This window comes from Aquarana catesbeiana, linkage group LG01 (genome assembly GCF_042186555.1).
Source record: "Aquarana catesbeiana isolate 2022-GZ linkage group LG01, ASM4218655v1, whole genome shotgun sequence".
Lineage (NCBI taxonomy): Eukaryota > Metazoa > Chordata > Amphibia > Anura > Ranidae > Aquarana > Aquarana catesbeiana.
The window spans coordinates 604,953,643-604,972,883 of NC_133324.1; the positions used below are offsets into that span (position 1 = coordinate 604,953,643).

Sequence of the window (19,241 nt, forward strand, 5' to 3'; positions counted from 1 at the left end):
AGATAGATAGATATATATAGATAGATATATATAGATATATAGATATATATACGTATATATATCTATATAGATATAGATATATATAGATATAGATATAGATATAGATATGTATATATCTATATATATATATATATATATATATATATATAGATAAATAGATATTTATTGATATATATAGACTATATCTATCTATAGATATATCTATATATAGATACATCTATTATATATATTTTTACATATATATATATACAGTATATAATCTATATATAGATATAGATAGATATATAGATATATAGATATATATATCTATATATATATATATATATATAGATATATATATCTATATATGTATATATTTTTTTTAGATGTTCACGTCTCTGGCTGGGTTCACACTTGTGCGATGCGTGAACCAGCGTGATTCCTAAGTGGGTTTTCACATCGCACCTACATTGACATCTGCGCACCACTGCGGGCGTCAATGTAAAGTTAATGACACCCCCAGATCATTTCACAGATCGCAGTGCGAACTATGTAATGGTGCAGGAATCGGATCGCATGGGTGTTCACACCCATGCGATCCGATTCCAGTGCGGACCAAATAAAGGGTCCTGTACCATTTTGGTGCAAATGCAATATGATTTAGGGCCAGTTCCCACTGCTGCGGTGTCCGAGATCGGACGTGATTCGCACCGCACTGCAGTGCAAAATCACATCCGATCTCTGTGCAATGCGATTTCAGCCATACAGATAGTATTGCTAAATTTGCATTGCACTCGGACCAAACTCTTACAGGACCCTTTTTTTGGTCCACAGCAGAATCGGATCGCATGGGTGTTCACACCCATGCGATTCGATTACTGTCCGAGTTTGCAGATCACACTGCGATATGCGAACTGATTTGGGGGTGTTAACTTTTAGGCCCAGTTCACACTTGTGCGATGCCGGACATCGCACAGGCATCGCATGTAATTCGCAGCACACTGCCATTCACATTACATGCAATGTCTGTGCGTTGCGATATCAGCTGTACAGATAGTATGGCTGATATCACACCGCATTCGGTGCAAACACGCACAGGACCCTTTTTTCTGTTCGGACCAGAATCGGATCGCATGTCCGGACTGTCAGTTCGCAGTGCGATATGCAAGCTGAACTGGGGGTGTCGTTAACAATGTATTGACACTCCCCAGCGATTCGCATATGGCAGTGTGAACTGACATGCGAGTCGGTGCGATGCGGGAACCCGCAGTGGATTCGCAGTGTTCTCGCATCGCACCAGTTTATCAATTTTTATGTTTAGCAATTATGAAATATATTTTGTTTTAATTTATTAATAAATATTTATACTTGTATACTTTATTAAAATTATTTTTTAATGATTATAAATGTATTTTGCATTTATATGAATGGTGTATAGCTGCATTACATATGTGCATTACATTCATTTACTATACACCATTCACATTTAAATAGGGACATGTATGATCTTTAAATATTGATAAAAACAATGTTTTTTTTATAATTAGGTTAATGTATATTGTGTAGGGGGAATTTAACTTTATTATTTTATAAATATGTTGGGTAATAATGTGTGCTGATTTGTGTTACACTTTGTATTTTATGGTTCCTCATACTGTAATCCCGCTATATCACACGAGATTACAGTGAGATGAGCCATTCTCAGGAGTTCCCGGCGTTTGTAGATCGCTCCTCAACTCAACATGAGAAGCGATCTACACACTTTCATAAACAGGCACTCAGAGGAGAGCGATCTCCTCTGAGAATGCCTGAGAACTGAAAAGCGGTATTTTACCGCACTTTCATAAAAGGACACCAGACTCAGTCACACATGAGGCAAAAGCAGTTAAAGTGGTTGTAAAATCAGAAGGTTTTTTATCCTAGTGCATTCTTTGCTTTAAGATAAAATACCATCTGTGTGCAGCAGCCCCTCTCAGCCCCCCTAATACTTACCTGAGCCCATCTCGATCCAGCGATGTTGCACGAGAGTCTCAGCTGTCTGGGACTCCCCTCCTCATTGGTTGAGACAGCAGCGAGGCGCTATGGGCTCCCGTTGTTGTCAATAAAAGTTAGTGAGCCAATGAGGAGAGAGGGGGCTGGGCTGAGCTGTGGCTCCCTGTCTGCATGGACACACAGAGCATCGGCTCGGGTGCCCCCATAACAAGCTGCTTGCTGTGGGGGCACTTGGCAGGAGGGAGGGGCCAGGAGCACCAGCAAGGGACCCGAGAAGAGGAGGATCTGGGCTGCTCTGTGCAAAACCACTAAGTATCACATGTTTGTTAATTTTAAACGAAAAAGAAAACAAGACTTTAGGCTGCAGAAGACACCATCGCACATGGGAGGACACGGTACAGACACAGCCTTGGAGGAAAGAGGAGCAGTAAAAGATACTGTATAAAGGGGAAATAATACACTACAAGCAGTGGTGGCCGCTCATGCAGGGCGCAGGGGCGCCGCCCCCCTAATCCATGCGTCCGGTCCCTAATCTACATGCAGGGTGCCGGATGCATGGATTCCAATGGGTTTTTTTTTTTTTTTAGAAGCACATGATTAGAGCCAGAGGCTCTAATTGGCTTTAAAAAGGGTGGGCTCAGGACGCAGAGCACTGCAGGCTGCACCCCCCCAAGAAAATTGATCACCAGCCACCACTGACTACCAGTACAAAGACAGACCTGAGGTGTACATGGATAAACATTGCATTAGTCCTACCTGTTTGTGATGAATCTGGGGAAGTGAGTCTGGGGAAACCATATAGAATAACCAAGACAAATAACCCACAAAATGGAGATCTCGTCGAGTAACTGGCCGAAGAAACTAAGGGTCATGTGGTAGTACATGGAGAAGAGACCTAAAGTAGAAAAACGTGTTATTACTGAATCCTATCTTACTAGGATGGTAAAACATATTTAAAAATATACAGTGAGTAGTAAATTCTCAGTCGGAACAATAAACTTCTTGGTTGTTTGGTTGAAAGATACTAGAGCAAAAAAAAATATGTGATTTATATACTCCATACATATCGATATAGACACACATAAACAAGCATGTGTGCAATCATACCAATCACGGTGAACAAGATCCAGACTCCGTGAACCATCAGTGTCCTTCTGCAGGCATATGGGTGTAACAGGTACATCATAAGGGGGCCCACAAACAGGAAGGAAATGTTACTGACCTGCAAGTAATTGTACAAAATATTAAATACTTAAATGGTAAATGCACAATGTTCTTTCACTCTTCAGTTTATTAGCATATTTAATGTAAATAAACAGATATGGTTTTAACCACTTCCTGTACATATATAAATGTCCTCGGATGGGAGGGGTGATATCTCGGTCATCACTGCAGCAATGATAGAGGTATTATTTTCTTCTGCTGGCGATTCCCTACAAAGTAAAAGTAATTCTAGTGCCTCCGTTGCCCCGTGCTCATACGCAAATGTGAACACGCATGTAGGTTGGCGCACGCCTATTTAAATGCCGATAGCACCACACATTTGAGGTATCCTCACAAATAATTTCAGAGCCAGACCTCCTGTGTAATGTTAAACTGGTTACATGTAAAGGCTTTTAAAGTGTCGCCTATCGCTATTTTTAGCTACTGTAGCTTAAAAAAGTTCCATGGGCGGACGCAATTTTAAAGCGTGACATGTTTGGTATCTTTACTCATTGTAACATTTTTTTATATTTAACCAAACAATATTGTGTAACATAAAAATACACCCACCATTTTATTCTCTAGGGTCTCTGCTTAAAAAGTATATATAATGTTTAGACGTTCTAAGTAGTTTTCTAGCAAAAAAAAAAAATGTTTACATATAAGAGAGGGATGTCAGAATTGACCCAGACTGGAAGTGGTTAAAAAGGTAAACCCTTCTAATGGGTTAAATATCCTAACTGAACAGTGGGCAACTGTGCTTTTGTGTATAAATATTGTATATGAAGGGTTTTACTGTTGTTAGATAACATTTATGGACAGCCAACAGTATCTTCTGATACACTGATCAGGGGTAGGCAACTTTTGAGAGGTGGTGATCTAGGAATTTAACTAGCCTAACTAAATAATGACATTTTTAAATAAATATAATAAAACAAATGTCACTGTAAAAATATACATTTAGCCTACCTTGTCACCTTGGTACCTTGTGGACCGTGTCAGTCAGTAGAGGCGCAGTGGACGTGTCAGTAGGACAGAGGTTGTTGTCAGTAGGGCAGTGGATGGTGTTAGTCAATAGAGCAGTGAACGGTGTCAGTAGGGCCAAGGATGGTGTCAGTAGAGCAGTGGATGGTGTCAGTAGGGCAGAGGTTGGTGTCAGTAGAGCAGTGGATGGTGTCAGTAGGGCTGAGGTTGGTGTCAGTAGAGCAGTGGATGGTGTCAGTAGGGCAGAGGTTGGTGTCAGTAGGGCAGAGGTTGGTGTCAGTAGAGCAGTGGATGGTGTCAGTAGGGCAGAGGTTGGTGTCAGTAGGGCAGAGGTTGGTGTCAGTAGGGCAGTGGATGGTGTCAGTAGGGCAGTGGATGGTGTCAGTAGGGCAGAGGTTGGTGTCAGTAGGGCCAAGGATGGTGTCAGTAGGGCAGAGGTTGGTGTCAGCAGGGCAGTGAGCACACAATCCCCTTTACTCTGGTAGCTGCTGAATGTTGGTGGGGGGAGAGGAGGAGAAGCAGGCTTTCAGCTGCTGCCGGATGAAAGGGGATCGGTTCCAGTAAATGCTGCCCCTGCTCCTGTCCAGGTTTCAGGGGTCAGCAAGGAATGGATGTGATCTACTCATCACCAGTCCACGGTTGATGGGTAGATCGCATTCGATGGTTTGCCAACTCCCCCTTAGTCAATATGGCAGCGCCAGCACCTGATAGCCGATTGAATAATCGCCATGGGTGAGGACACCACTGGATGCCTGGACAGGTAAGTGCTCTAATATTAAAAGTCAGCAGCTACAGTATTTTTAGCTACTGACTTTTAATTTTTTTCTGAAGGAGCCTGGAGCTCCTCTTTAAGCACTGAAAGGCCATAGCTTTATGCAAGTACAACAGTTTGCATAAAATAACATAAAAATATAATAATATTATTATACCTATGTGTATAATTCATCCAGTGTAGGTTATAGGGATTTTAGATTCACCTTAGAGTCCTTTGATTTCCACAAATTGAAAAGGCTCTGTGTCAAGTGTATCTATGAAAATCATATGACTCCAAGGTAGATATTAATGTAATGAATCATTTACTGCAGCAGGTACATTTCTCCTAATGTTAGCACTCATAAATAGCACACACAATGAGATTTTGTTTCAGATCTAAATAAAAAAGAAAATACAACAGCTTAGTGCGGGGACACCTGACTTAATATAAGTGGAATGTTTTTTTGGAAAGCCCTCATACTACTACTATTGATGTTGTTATGTCATTATGATAGATCAAGTCTGAAACAAATTGTGACCTTCTTGTAACCTAGACCAGGGTTTCTCAACCTCTTTCCAGTCAGGGCACCCTTTAAAATTATGGACGATCTTGAGGCACCCCCTTCTGAAATGTAAATAACAAAACTAATAATTTTACATAATGCAGCAGCGTCCACACATGTAAAACACCCAACGTTAGGAGGTGATTTTTTTATTTTAAAGCAAATACTTTTGCACCCTGGTGCTGACTATTCCAGCATTTCTTCCTCTTTTTTTTCCCCTCACAAAGCTAATATCACCCCAGTGCTGACAGAGAGGGATGGGGGGTCAAACAGAGTCTGTGCAGGTACCCAATGTCCTTCTTATCAACCAAAGATGTCAGTGGTAGTTAGGACGCTGGCGGCTGACCAGCCTGGTAACCAAGGTTGTAAGGTTGCACAATAAAAACCTTTGGCTTTGGATGACAAAAAAGCAATTTTGATCCACCTGTTGGCTTGTACACAATTTTTGGGCAATTTGGAGCAATTTTTAGGCATTTTGCCAAGGCATCCCTGAAGAGTCCAGACAGCACTCCAGGGTGCCTTGGCATCCTGGTTGAAAAAGGCGGGCCTAGACTGAGATGAATAGACAGATTGACAAAAGACACTGACTGTGATAGACAAGTGAATTGATTGCCTAAATAAGGCTATTACAAGACAGTCATTCTTCAACTAACCCACATCCACTTTGAAAATAGTTGCCAAAAAGGCGCAAAGTCTACAGTGGGGGTAGGCAACCCTGGAAAGATGGAGATATACCTGAACAGCATGGAAGAAAAACAAAATGTCACCAGGGTACAGCAAGCTTTTTTAGCAAGGCTCAATTAAAAATGTAATGAAGGCCTATTTGAAGAGTTCAGGGGTAAGTAGAAAGGCAGAGTTCATGGGTCAGTAGTAAATAATGCAGAGTTTAACGGTTAGTAATAAGTGATGCTGAGTTCAGGGTCAGTAGTAAGTAACACACAGTGCAAAGGTCAGGAGTAAGTAACGTAGAGTGCAGCGGTCAGTAGCAAATAATACAGAGTTCTGAGGTCAATAGTAAGTAACAGGGGGTCAGTAATAAATGTAGGGGTCAGAGACAAAGCACAAATTTCCCCCTCCCTCTGTGGAAATTCACTCACCAGACCTCAAATGCAGTGGCACACTGCAGAGACCTCTCAGGTCTCCCCCTAGCTGTGTCATATCACACCTTAGAGCTGAGTAGGAACCTAGGATTTCTCTTGGCTCTGTATTCACATTGCCACTCTGATCTGAGGGCTGGCAGCAAGGCAGGATCACAGATTATCTATCGCATAGCTGTGATTGACAGGTAGATTGTAATTGACTGGTTGGTAACCTCCAGTTTAAATTTATCATTTATAAATGTATCATCTGAACAAATTATAGTATTGAAAGTAAATATTAGGAATATGATCAGAATGTGCTATACAATTGTGAGTAAATGCTATAGACACATAAACAGAGATACACAATAATATTAATAGTAACAAAAATACAATGTTTTGTCAGCATATCATTTTTTGTAAACTCTATTTCAAAAAAGTAATATGGCTTTTAATGCACATTGTCAGGGCACAGGTTCATATTAACGATAGAAATCCCATCTGGTGGAGAGGTAGATGCCTACTATACTATATATACTTTACATAAAAAAATAAGATTTTAATCAATATCTCAATGAACATGAGAACAATTTTCAAAATTTTGACAAAACTGATTTTTATAGAACATTTGTTAAGCTCATTACATGAAAGTAAGGTTAATAATGTAACTTAGATTACAAAATCTTCAGTTTTACATGAATACACCCCACAACAAAAAAGTCTTCTAGAATGAACAAGTTGGTGACATGGGTTGGACTTGATGGACGTGTGTCTTTTTTCAACCTCACCTACTGTGTACTATGTAACATATTGCACCATCTATCTTTTTCCATTCTTCAAGAACAACCGGGTAGGGAACATCTTAGCCAATCTAGCTGGAGTAAGATATATGCGATGCAGGAATTTAAATTGAATGAGTAAATTGAATGAGTTAGTAAAATTAATGTCCCATACATCATCCCAGTCATTCCCATTCATCTGGGGGAACACCTCACCCCACACCGCCCTACACTTTGCAAGGAGATCTCCTCCCTCACCGAACAGTTGTTTATATATTGTAGACAGGGCCTTGTCCAAAGTGTCCTCCCTCAGTAAAGACTCAACATCACTCATTTTCAGGGTAATACCAATATCTCCAAATTGGGCATTGTATGCATATCTGAGCTGAAGATAACGGAACAACTGAGTGTTGGGAAGATTAAACTTAGTTTTCAGGGCATCAAACTGTAGAAGTTTCCCACCACCCACTATGTCTTTCAGCGTCTTAATACCACCAAATTTAGTCCAGATGATTGGATCAGGGTGCTTGTAGAAGTGTGTTAATTTAGGATTCTTCCAAAGTGGTGTGTGAGGAGAAATCTCAGAAGCGATACCCATCTTGGTCACTGCTACCAATGCCCTACTGGTTGCACGCATGGATATCATGAGTCTATACGGAGCCCTGACACCCCGATACGGGAGATGTGTCAGTGCCTCATATGAACCAACAACAGCCGCCTCTAGTGTATTGGCAGTGTCATCCTCAGCTATAGTAAACCACCTATGTACGAATACTAGCTGACCCGCTAAGAAATATCTGTGAAAGTCCGGGACCGCCAATCCCCCTTGTTTCCACAGCAGTTGTACCACCCGGAGTTTAATTCGGGGGTGTCGCCCCTGCCACAGGAAAGTCGTTATGAGCTGATCTATTCTTTTGAATATATATCTCGGTATCCAAACAGGGGAATTCTGAAATATATATAAAAACAGAGGTAAAAATTTCATTTTCACTAAGTTTACCCTACCTATGAGTGTCAGAGGTAGATTCTGCCATGCCTGCAGTCTGGATTTTAGTTTAGTCAAAAGTGGATCGACATTCAAAGCAATAAAGTCTGATATGGAGTTGGAGATATGTAACCCCAGATATTTGATCACCTCTACCCTCTGCAAGGGACAATCTGCGGGAATCTCACATCTGGGGGATGGCGTCCTGAGTGAGAGAATCTGGGATTTTCCCCAGTTGACTTTCAGACCCAAAAAGTGAGCAAAGGAATTTAGGATGTCTAAAGCTGCTGACAGGGAATTTTTGGAGTCTCGCAAAAAAAAGAACCATATAATCCGCATACAGTGCCATTTTTTCGGTCAAGTTACCCACCGTTATCCCTTGTACCTCCTCAGAGGCTCGCAAGGCAGCTGGCAAGAGTTCGACCATGATAGAGAAAAGACCCGGGAATAAAGGGCATCCTTGGTGAGTGCCCCATATATTGGAAAAAATTTGGATAACATATTGTTTAACTTCATGGCTGCTGTGGGGCAATGATATAGAATGTCGATCTATTTCCGGAACTGAGGACAGAAACCTAATACCTCCAGTACCACCCTCATGTAATTCCAATCCACAGAATCAAAGGCCTTTTCCAGATCTAGAAAGACCAGTATTGCACCGCTAGAAATATCTGGGCCCAACTGCAGGACCAACATAAGTCTAGTAGCTAACAGTTTGGTCAGTATTTTGAAGTCCATATTTAATAAAGAGATGGGTCTATATGACAAACACTGCAGTGGGTCTTTATCTGGCTTAGCCAATAATACAATATGAGCCTCATAAAAGGAGAGGGGGAGGTCTCTGAGTAAGGGCGGTACCACTCAATTTGCAGACTGTCAGGTCCAGGAGCCTTACCACTAGGAAATGACCCTATTGTGGAGACTACCTCCTCCTCCCTGAATCCAGAAAACTGCTAGATTCCTCCGGCAGCTCAGGCAACTGTAGGGTCCCTAATGTGTCCCTAAGGTCACCAGTGTCATATGAATCTATAGGGGGGTACAAAGACCTATAGAAGGATACAAACTCCCGTACTATATCCTCCCCGTCTCTCAATAGTTGTCCGGACAGAGACAGTATGCAGGGAACCACTGTTGGGGATGTGTCCCCTGCCGTCAGGAGAGTTAATAGTTTTCCATTTTTATCTCCTTTTTCAAAAACTCTCACTGCACTCTTTTGCAGCTGGCAAGTAGTCATATCCTGATAATGGAGAGACAAATTCCTCCATGCGAACTGCAACTGAGTCAACGTGTCAGGAGAAGGTGAATCAGCATGTGCCTTAGCGCATTCTTGTTCCTTGTCCTGAAGTTGCTTTTCCACACTATTCTGCACTTATGGCTGATATGTATACCCCTCAAGCGGTGGCCTTGAAGGCCTCCCACTCAGCGTGTACCATAGCTGATCCTTCGTTAATCTGCCAAAATGTATCAATGTGCAGTTTCAGCATCTCCTCCACAGTGGTTTCCCCAATCCATCTAGGAGACAAACGCCAAACTCTCCTTGAGCTCTGGGAGCCTAATTGCAAGGTAATCTGAAGTGGGGTGTGATCCGATAAGCCCCCTGGAAGATAGGACGCCCCAGCCACCAGCGGCAATAATGTCCCACTGGAGAATGCCAGGTCTATTCTGGAGAACAAAGCATGTACCAAGGACAAATATTAATAGCATCTGTCCGTGGGTTGCTTCCACCGTCAGATCTCTGTGAGACCTACAGCTTCCGCCCAATGCGACAAGTCATGGTTTGGAGCCCTGTGTGGATTGGACGTGTCCAATGTATAGTTAAGAATATTATTGAAATCTCCAGCCACCAGTAACTGGAATAGAGCATGAGATGCCAATTTCTCCAACACCTCGTACAGGATATTCCCTGTAAAAGGAGGGGGAATATATACATTTACCAGGGCCAACCTGTGGGAATAAACTTCAATTATTACTACTAAGTATCTGCCCCCAGGATCTGTAATCACTGTTTCTATGGAGCAGAGTAAGGACTTATGCAACAAGATAGACACACCTCTAGCATAAGACGAATAAGTGGCATGTATGGCTCTGTGCATCCAGGGACGTTTCATGGCCAGAATTTTGTTGCCTAGTAAATGAGTTTCCTGTAAAAACATTATGTGGGGATGTTGGGCCTGCAAACATTTCAGCACCAAAGCTCTCTTGTATTTTGAATTCAAACCCCTGACATTCCAGGAGATGATTCTAATATTCAAGGACATGACTGTAATTCAGAAATTTGCCACAAGATGGAGGCCTAGGAGCACAGGTGAAGTCCAGAGGCACACAGAGCCACACAGTATGCTGAAGAAAATCATTTACCCACCTACAAACATTACGTTTTGGTGGAGCCTGTTTCTGAGTGTCCCCCACGACCACCAAAAAAACCCCACCAAACTTCACTCCAGAACAGTTCCCTGTCTTGCCAGCTTAAAAAAATGGGGGAGAAAACAGAAAAAAAAACCCAACACAAACCCTGCATCAGCCAGCAGACTTGATCCCCAAAACCAAAAAAAACCAAAAATGGAATATTGTCTTATTGAGTTATTCCATATGTCCCTTAGGAAGGAACAAAAATGTCAACAGGGTGAGTACTGGCACTACACGCCTTCTGCGAGTACTCTTTGCAGAGAGAGAATCCGGCTCCATGCATATTGTAGCCATGAAGCACCAAGCAGCTGCAACATCTTGAAGGGAATGTTTTGTGCAGAAAAAACAAGGTCTGTACATATGCATCCCCTGGCAAGGCACACCACCATTAAACCCACTATGAAGGATAACCTGGGATAGGATTATAGTCAAAGCATATGTGCCCGCCAGTGTACAATCAACCTTCACTGCACCAGATTGTGGTAAAAAGCAAAAAAGAAAGAAAAAAAAAAAGGGCCTTATCTCCAGCAACAGGAAAAAAGAGGGTGACAACCCAGCCCAAACAGAATGTAACAAACAATAAATAATGATTCACTTCAATCCAAGGTATCCAGCCAATCTGAGACATCTGAGGAGACCTCAAAGAATTTCACAGAGCCCCGGTGTTCAACACGGAGCTGGCTTGGGTATAGCATACTATATGTGAGTCCCTTTTCCCGGAGCCTCTTCCGAAGCTCCACGAACGTGCGACGGCGCCTCTGCAGCTCCCGGGAAAAATCCGGGAAAAAATGCAGGGTCGTATTCTCAAACCAGAGCTGTGGTTTCTTCTGGGCTTCAGCAAGGATGAGATCTCTATCCTGGTAATTTAGAAACCTCACCAGGAATGGTCTGAGCAAGGCGCCTTGCAGTCTTGGCCTGGTGGGGACCCTATAAGCGCGCTCCACAATGTATGCTGAGGAGACTCGCTGTAAATTAAGGATTTCTTTAAAGTTTTCAGCAAAGCTGGCTGGATGTGAGCCCTCCGCACCCTCAGGAAGGGCCACCACGCGCACATTATTGCAGCGCAGTCTATTTTCAGACCGCACCATCAGGGCTTTTCTGTGCGTTGCAGGTCAGCGACATTCTGGGAGGTGGTAACCGCAGTATCCTCAATATCTGAAATGCGATTCTCAGCAGCAGTGACACAGCCTCTAAACTTGTCCATGTCCTGGCGGATAAGGCCACACTCCATGGCCGGTGTATCTATCCTCCCCATGGCCATGGTTTTACTCTCCTCAATGGCCGCCAGGATGGCTGCAGTGGAGGCAGTAGCTGCTGATTGCTCCATACCAGAGGGCTACTGCGGGTCTCCTTCATTCTGCTCCATGTCCCTTAGAAGCTGCAGGGCTGTTTGTATGGCCGTGGCTCGCTCTACACTGCGATGGGTGCGATGGCCGTCGCACGTGTCCCTGCTGGAGAGCTCTGTGTCTTGGGAGGCGGCTGTTTCTTTGTCGATCGCCTTTTGGATGGCATCTAAGGAATCAGGTAGTGCCCCCGATCACACTGCTGCCGTCCACCAGCTAGGATGCCACTCGTTGCAGGGGATCGGAACAGAGAGCCAGGATGGAAGCAGGAGGATGTGGAGGATGCTGGGCCCTTGTACACGGCTGCCAACCCTCACAGGCAGTCTTCACCTAACACTGAACCGTTCATGGCTGGATGATGGGGTAACTGAGGGCTATTTCCAGAGAGCTGGGATGGAGGCAGGAGGATGTAGATGATGCTGGGCCCCTGGACAATGCTGCCAGCCCTCACAGGCAGTCTCCACCTAGCACTGAACAGTTCTTGGCAGTATGATGGAGTAACTGAGGGCTACCTCCAGAGAGCTGGGATGGAGGCAGGAGAATGTGGATGTTGCTGGGCCCCTGGACTCTGCCTCCAGCCCTCACAGGCTGACTCCACCTGGCACTTATCTGGTCTTGGCAGGATGGTGGGGTAGCTGAGGGCCACAGCGTCCGCGCCCTGTATTACAGGTGAGGTCGGCCGCGGCACTCCTCCGCGGGCCAGCAGCATAGGGCGGCAGGCTTCTGCCGCATCAGGCCGGACCAGGCCACGACTGCGATGGGTGATCTCAGTGGCCCCATGGATCACCGGACCCCACCAGGTACACTAGGCCGGAAACAGCTCTCTCCATCAGGATGTAGGCCGGGAAGATGGCGGCGGCCGCCAATGTGCGGGAACCGTGTCTCTCTGGCCGGTCACGGACGGATCCTGCCCAATACAGACACAGGCTGCAGCAGGGTAAGTAGAGGGACAGGCTGGCAGGTAAATTAGCTGGATTTAGGTGTTTTAGTGCTCAGATGGCTAAGGATTTAGATCAGGATTCCTGGAGCTCCTCTCTCTCTCGTCTGTCTCCGCTCACATCCGGACACGCCCCCTCCAATGTAAATGTATTTTATTGGGATTTTTTTTGATAGACCAACACAAAGTGGCACATAATTGGGAAATAGAAGGAAAATTATAAATGGTTTTCAATTTTTTTTTACAAATAAATATGTGAAAAATGTGTGGGGTGCATTTGTATTCAGCCTCCCTGAGTCAATACCTTTAGCTGCAATTACAGCTGCAAGTCTTTTTGGGTATGTCTCTACCAGCTTTACACATCTAGAGAGTGACATTTTTGCTCATTCTTCTTTGCAAAATAGTTCAAGCTCTGTCAGATTGGATGTAGAGCGTCTGTGAACAGCAATTTTCAAGTCTTGCCACAGATTTTCAATTGGATTTAAGTCTGGACTTTGACTGGGCCATTCTAACATATGAATATGCTTTGATCTAAACCATTCCTTTGTAGCTCTAGGTGTATGTTTAGGGTCGTTATCCTGCTGGAAGGTGAACCTCCGCCCCAGTCTCAAGTATTTTGCAAACTCTAACAGGTTTTCTTCTAAAATTGCCCTGTATTTCGCTCCATCCACCTTCCCATCAACACTGACCAGCTTCCCTGTGTCTGCTGAAGGAAAGCATCCCCACAACATGATGCTGCCACCACCATGTTTCACGTTGGGGATGGTGCGTTCAGGGTGATGTGCAGTGTTAGTTTTCCGCCACACATAGTGTTTTGCTTTTAGTCCAAAAAGTTTAATTTTGGTCTCATCTGACCAGAGCACCTTCTTCCATATGTTTGCTGTGTCCCCCACATGGCTTCTCGCAAACTGCAAACAGGACTTCTTACGGCTTTCTTTAAACAATGACTTTCTTCTGTCCACTCTTCCATAAAGGCATGATTTGTGGAGTGCACGACTAATAGTTGTCCTGTGAACAGATTCTCCCACCTGAGCTGTGGATCTCTGCAGCTCGCCTCTTGGCTGCTTCTCTGATTAATGCTCTCCTTGTCTGGCCTGTTAGTTTAGGTGGATGGCCATGTCTTGGTAGGTTTGCAGTTGTTTCATACTCTTTCTATTTTCGGATGATGGATTGAACAGTGCTCCTCGAGATGTTGATGAGCCCTGCTTTAAACTTCTCCACACCTTTATCCCTGACCTATCTGGTGTGTTCCTTGGCCTTCATGATGCTATTTGTTCACTAAGGTTCTCTAACAAACCCCTGAGGGCTTCACAGAACAGCTGTATTTATACTAAGATTAAATTATGCACAGGTGGACTCTATTTACTATTTCGGTGACTTCTGAAGGCAATTGCTTCCACTAGATTTTACTTAAGAGTATCAGAGTAAAGGGGGCTGAATACAAATGCACACCACACTTTTCACATATTTATTTGCATAAAATTTTGAAAACCATTTATCATTTTCCTTCCACTTCACAATTATGTGCCACTTCATGTTGGTCTATCACATAAAATCCCAACAAAATACATTTATGTTTTTGGTTGTAATATGACAAAATGTGGAGAATATCAAGGGGTGTGAATACTTTTTCAAGGCACTGTAGATTTACCTGTAGTTGAATTCTTGTTAATTAGAATTTTGTTGTTTAAAATTTAGCTTTGCTCCTTAAGCCCGGTGCACACGATCAGATTATCAGACGAATATTCATCTCTTTTTTGTTGCATGCTAATCTCACATCGAATGTTAAGAGGTTACTCAACATACGAAAATTCTCGTACAACAGAATTCAACTTCATGTAACTTCATGTAATGTGTTAAATTGTTTTGTATGTGTTCTTTTGTTTCTTAGCACGCGTAGTCTTGCTCTTACGATTTTTTCGGATGAAAACTGTACTAATTAAACAAAAATCGTATGTTGAGTTCACATATGACAAAAGTTTTCTAGCCTGCACATCTAGTTTTTGTCGTCCAAAAATTCAGAATCAGCTGTCGAAAGCACCATACTAACGATCAGAATATCGGCAGATTTTCTGAACGCGTATACGGGCCTTAAGACTTTCCTTGGGGTAATTCATTTTTGCAGCATGGTCTTGAACTAATTTGTTAGGAAAAATACTTTTTCATGTGTGCAAATTAATAAATCTTGCTTGCAATCAATGGTTCGCATTTGTGGGAGTATTTTGTAGGATAGTGTCCCATAGAAAATGTTAATTCTGAAAGGAAGGAAAAGGTTTTCTGACAAATCTGTTGGTGTGTACTCATTTATGCTGAGCACTGTATACATACAGAGGCTGCAACAAAGCATTACAACATGTACTGACACTTGAAACTCTAGACCGGCCATACGTGAATCAAAATTTGGCTGGTTTAGCAGTGACTGGCCAAATTTTGATTTATGTATCGGAAGGGTGGTTGTACAGAAGTCAATCTACTGACCAGCTTCTGTACAACCGCCCTGTCAGATTTTTGCCGCTCAAACAGCTCCACAGCTCCTCCCAACTATCAGAATACAAAGGCATAGCAGGAGGATTTGAGGAATAAAATCTTTTTTTACGTTTCAACCTGCTGATTGAAAAGAAAAAATAAATGAATCATCCATGGGCTGCTTAAGAATGACAGCCTTGCCCAAATGAGATAACAGTCTAAAAAGAAAAGCAATATATTCTGTATATTAAAGATAAGAGAGATTTTCCAGTAGCTATGTTGCAAAACCAGTTGTGGGAACATTTCAAGTAAATCAGGATAAATAATTAAATGGCTGTTTTATTTAATATATATTGGCTTTTTTCAACGATATGTTTTCAAAAGATACAAAATGAATGACCTAACTTATAAATAAAGGGTCAGAAATAACAGGGTAATATGTATTTTTGAAAACTCGTAAAACTAAAAAAATCCTATTTAGTAAAAATATCTAACAATTGAAATTTTACAGTTCTCCACAGGTCTATATCTTCAATAAGGATTGGATTGAAGAGATTGTATGTGAGTGGTATATGTAGAAAGTTACTGGGCCTGATTTACTAAAGTAGATTCACATATGCTGTTGCATTGATGTGGCTGCAAAACAGGATGAACAACCAACTGGTATCCAAAAATATTTACTATATATGCACGGTTTGCAGAGAGATATGCACAACAGTGACAGTGTACTTTATTCGCTAACAAATATAATTCACTAAGCAATACATGCTCCGGTGTCTTAGCATACACCAGCAAAGTACTGACATGCCTAGAATAGGAAGTTTCCCTACTGATTTTAGCGATTTTGCACACAATTTTTATTTAAGAACAATACAACATGATGTGTGCACCTCACCACAAGGGTTCTTGGTAGGGAAAAAAAAAGCTATAGTGCATGCATTATGTAGGATAGCACAGAGTGCATGCGCACAACCCACCTGGCATATGGCTTTTGAACAGTGGCGGCCGATGAATTTTTCTTGGGGAGTGGGCACAAACCCCTCCAGGTCCTTACCTGTAAATGGAGCCTCCAGCCAGGGCTGTCACGGCTCCCCAATACCAGCGGATTCCGTGTTCCAAATCTTCAGCCTCCTGATTGGCCACTGGAAGTGATGCAATGGCGAAATTTACCAAAAACAAAAAGTGGGAGGGTTCGAAACGCAGTGCTCTAGACCCGAGGACATCGTCACACAAGCCAATTAGAGCCTCAGGCTCTAATTGTGTGCTTGTGACAAATTGACAGAGCTAATAGACTGCTATTAGTCCGGCACCCAGCACAGTGGAACGATTTGTTTTTAAATAATTTATAATATGACTAACATTTTTCATCTGTAGCCTCCCTGGCGGTTTTCCCGAGTGTGGCTCGGGGTTAAATTTCAGCACCATTATCGGTAACCCCGAGCCACATTCGGGATTACATTTGAGGATCCTGGTGCGGTATACTTACCTTGTCCCTAGGATCCTGCGATGCCCCCCCCGCTGTGTCTGCGGGCTCTGTCCTCCGCCCGAAGCCTCTCTGTGCCAGACTCCGTTCCCTGCGAGCATCACGACGCACGGGAGCAGAGCCTGGCGGCAAATTCAAAAAAGTGAAAATTCATAACACATACAGTACACTGTAATCTTACAGATTACATTACTGTATGAAATCATTTCACATCCCTTTTGTCCCCAATGCTTTGTCCAATGCCCTGCATGCAGTTTTATATGATATATACTGTTCTTTCTGCCTGGAAACTTGAGATTGTCCATAGCAACCAAAAAGTGTGCCTTTATGTCAAAAGTGGTTTTAGACCAGCTAGAAAACAGCGATAGTAAATTCGAACACTTGCAGAATTGAGCGATAGTGAATCGTGGGGAAATTAATTTTATTATTATTATATTATCATTTTTTATAATTATTTATATTTATTTATTATATTATAATTTATGATTTTGTGTTTCAAACTTCATCATACCCGGGATGTCTACTAGACTCTTGGTGGACAGATTTAAGAATTACAGACCTACAATATAAAACGCCAAATTTCTATGCAAAATAATTGTACCGCTTTGAGACGCAAAAATCTGAAATAATCATACCACCAGGTAGGTTAAGATGTCAAAAAAGTTAGTCATATTATAATTTATTTAAAAATAAATCATTCTGTGAACTTTGCGGGGAGCGTTGCTGAACTTTGGGGGGGGGCAGCGCCCCTGCGCCCCTTATGGACTGGCCGCCACTGTTTTTGAACGAGCAAGATGGGTAGAGATTTCTTGCCACTTCAGACGACCTTTTCGGGGGACTTAAATCAACTTTACAGTTCATTTTCGTTTAAAAGACCCTCCAATGTCTCATCATCGTGGACTTTTGCCATATCAAAAAAATAGTGTAGACATGGTATAGAAGCACTATTTCGTACAACTTCCACTAATACACTTAATCACTCCCATGTTTCTAAATTTTTACTCCCTTTTCCTTTTACTTCTGTTTCCACCCCCCCATCCCCTCCCTCCCCCTCCCCGGGTCCTCCCCATCCCACCTCTCCAAGGTCTATTCTTCTTCTACTCTCCTTCTTTAGTCTAAGGCTTTCAATTCTTTGGTATAGCTCCATGTTTTTTTTAATTTTTTCCAGCAGTCCCACCTGCCCATATTCACGCTTCTTATTTCCTCTAGCATACTCCCCAGAATTTCCATATTACAGATCTCCTCTATTGCGTCAAACCATTCCCATATCTCTGGGCTCTCTCTCCTCTGCCAACTCCTCGGTATCGTTCTTTTTGCCGCGTTCAAAAGCTGCGGGACCAGTGACTGCTTGTAGTTATTTAAGTCTCCCGCCCCCCCATGGAATAGGACCTCCCAAGGGTCTTCTACTACCTCTATTTCCGTGATCTTCTTAATTAGGACGAGTATTTTTCTCCAGAAGTTTTTAATTTTGGGGCAGCTCCACCACAGGTGTCCCATTGTACCTACTTCTTGGCAGCCTCTCCAACAATTGGATGACCCTTTCTGGTATTTACTTGTTATCTCTGGGGTAAGGTAGCTTCTACTGATGCATTTGTAATTCATTTCTGCCGTTCGGGTGTCAATTGCTGAGTTGGCGCTCATTTTCAAAATTATTTTAATTGTGTATATATCCTTCTTAGTGCCTAAATCTCTTTCCTATTTAACCAAAAATGGCGGTATCTCCAATTTTTCTGAGGTCATCAAGATTTTATATATCTGAGAAATTATATTTCTTGGAACTTCCTTATCGCACAACCTTTCAAAGTCTGTCAATTGTTCCCCAGACCTGATCGGGTGTGGTAATTTATTAACAAAGTGACTTAATTGGAGATATCGCCATCTCTCCAATCCCCGTGTTTCCCTCCCGTGTGTAAGTTGCTGAAGTGACATAATTTTACCTTCTTTCATAATTTCTCTTAATTGTGTTTTTCCCCAAAGTGCTTCTTTTTCCTCTTATATTCTCAATTCCTGGTGTAAAAAATGTATTATCTATTAGTGTAATCAACGGTGAGTTGTATTTCCCATTAACTTTCTTATATATCCCATCCCATATTTTAAGGACATTTCGTGTTATTACATGCGTACTATTATCTATTAATCTAAAGTGTGGGGGATTCCAAATAATGGTGCCTAATTGTGCTTTACTAAAATTTTCTTCTATTTTCCCCCACTTTTTTAGCTTTTCCTTCCTCGCCCATTCTACCACCCTTGATAGTACTACGGCTTTATAATAAATCTGCACATCGGGCA

At 42.5% G+C, this 19,241-nt stretch overlaps 1 protein-coding gene across 1 annotated transcript in view; it reads right to left on the reverse strand.

Annotated features, from left to right (window-relative positions):
• Window positions 1–19,241, reverse strand: part of ACER1 (alkaline ceramidase 1) — a 75,823-nt gene that overhangs the window by 18,500 nt on the left and 38,082 nt on the right. Inside the window, exons 3-4 of the mRNA XM_073600093.1 lie at window positions 3,079–3,193; window positions 2,728–2,866 (exon numbers count right to left, since the gene is read on the reverse strand). Of these exons, the coding sequence (XP_073456194.1) occupies window positions 2,728–2,866; window positions 3,079–3,193 (254 nt within the window). The remainder of the gene's footprint in view (window positions 1–2,727; window positions 2,867–3,078; window positions 3,194–19,241) is intronic.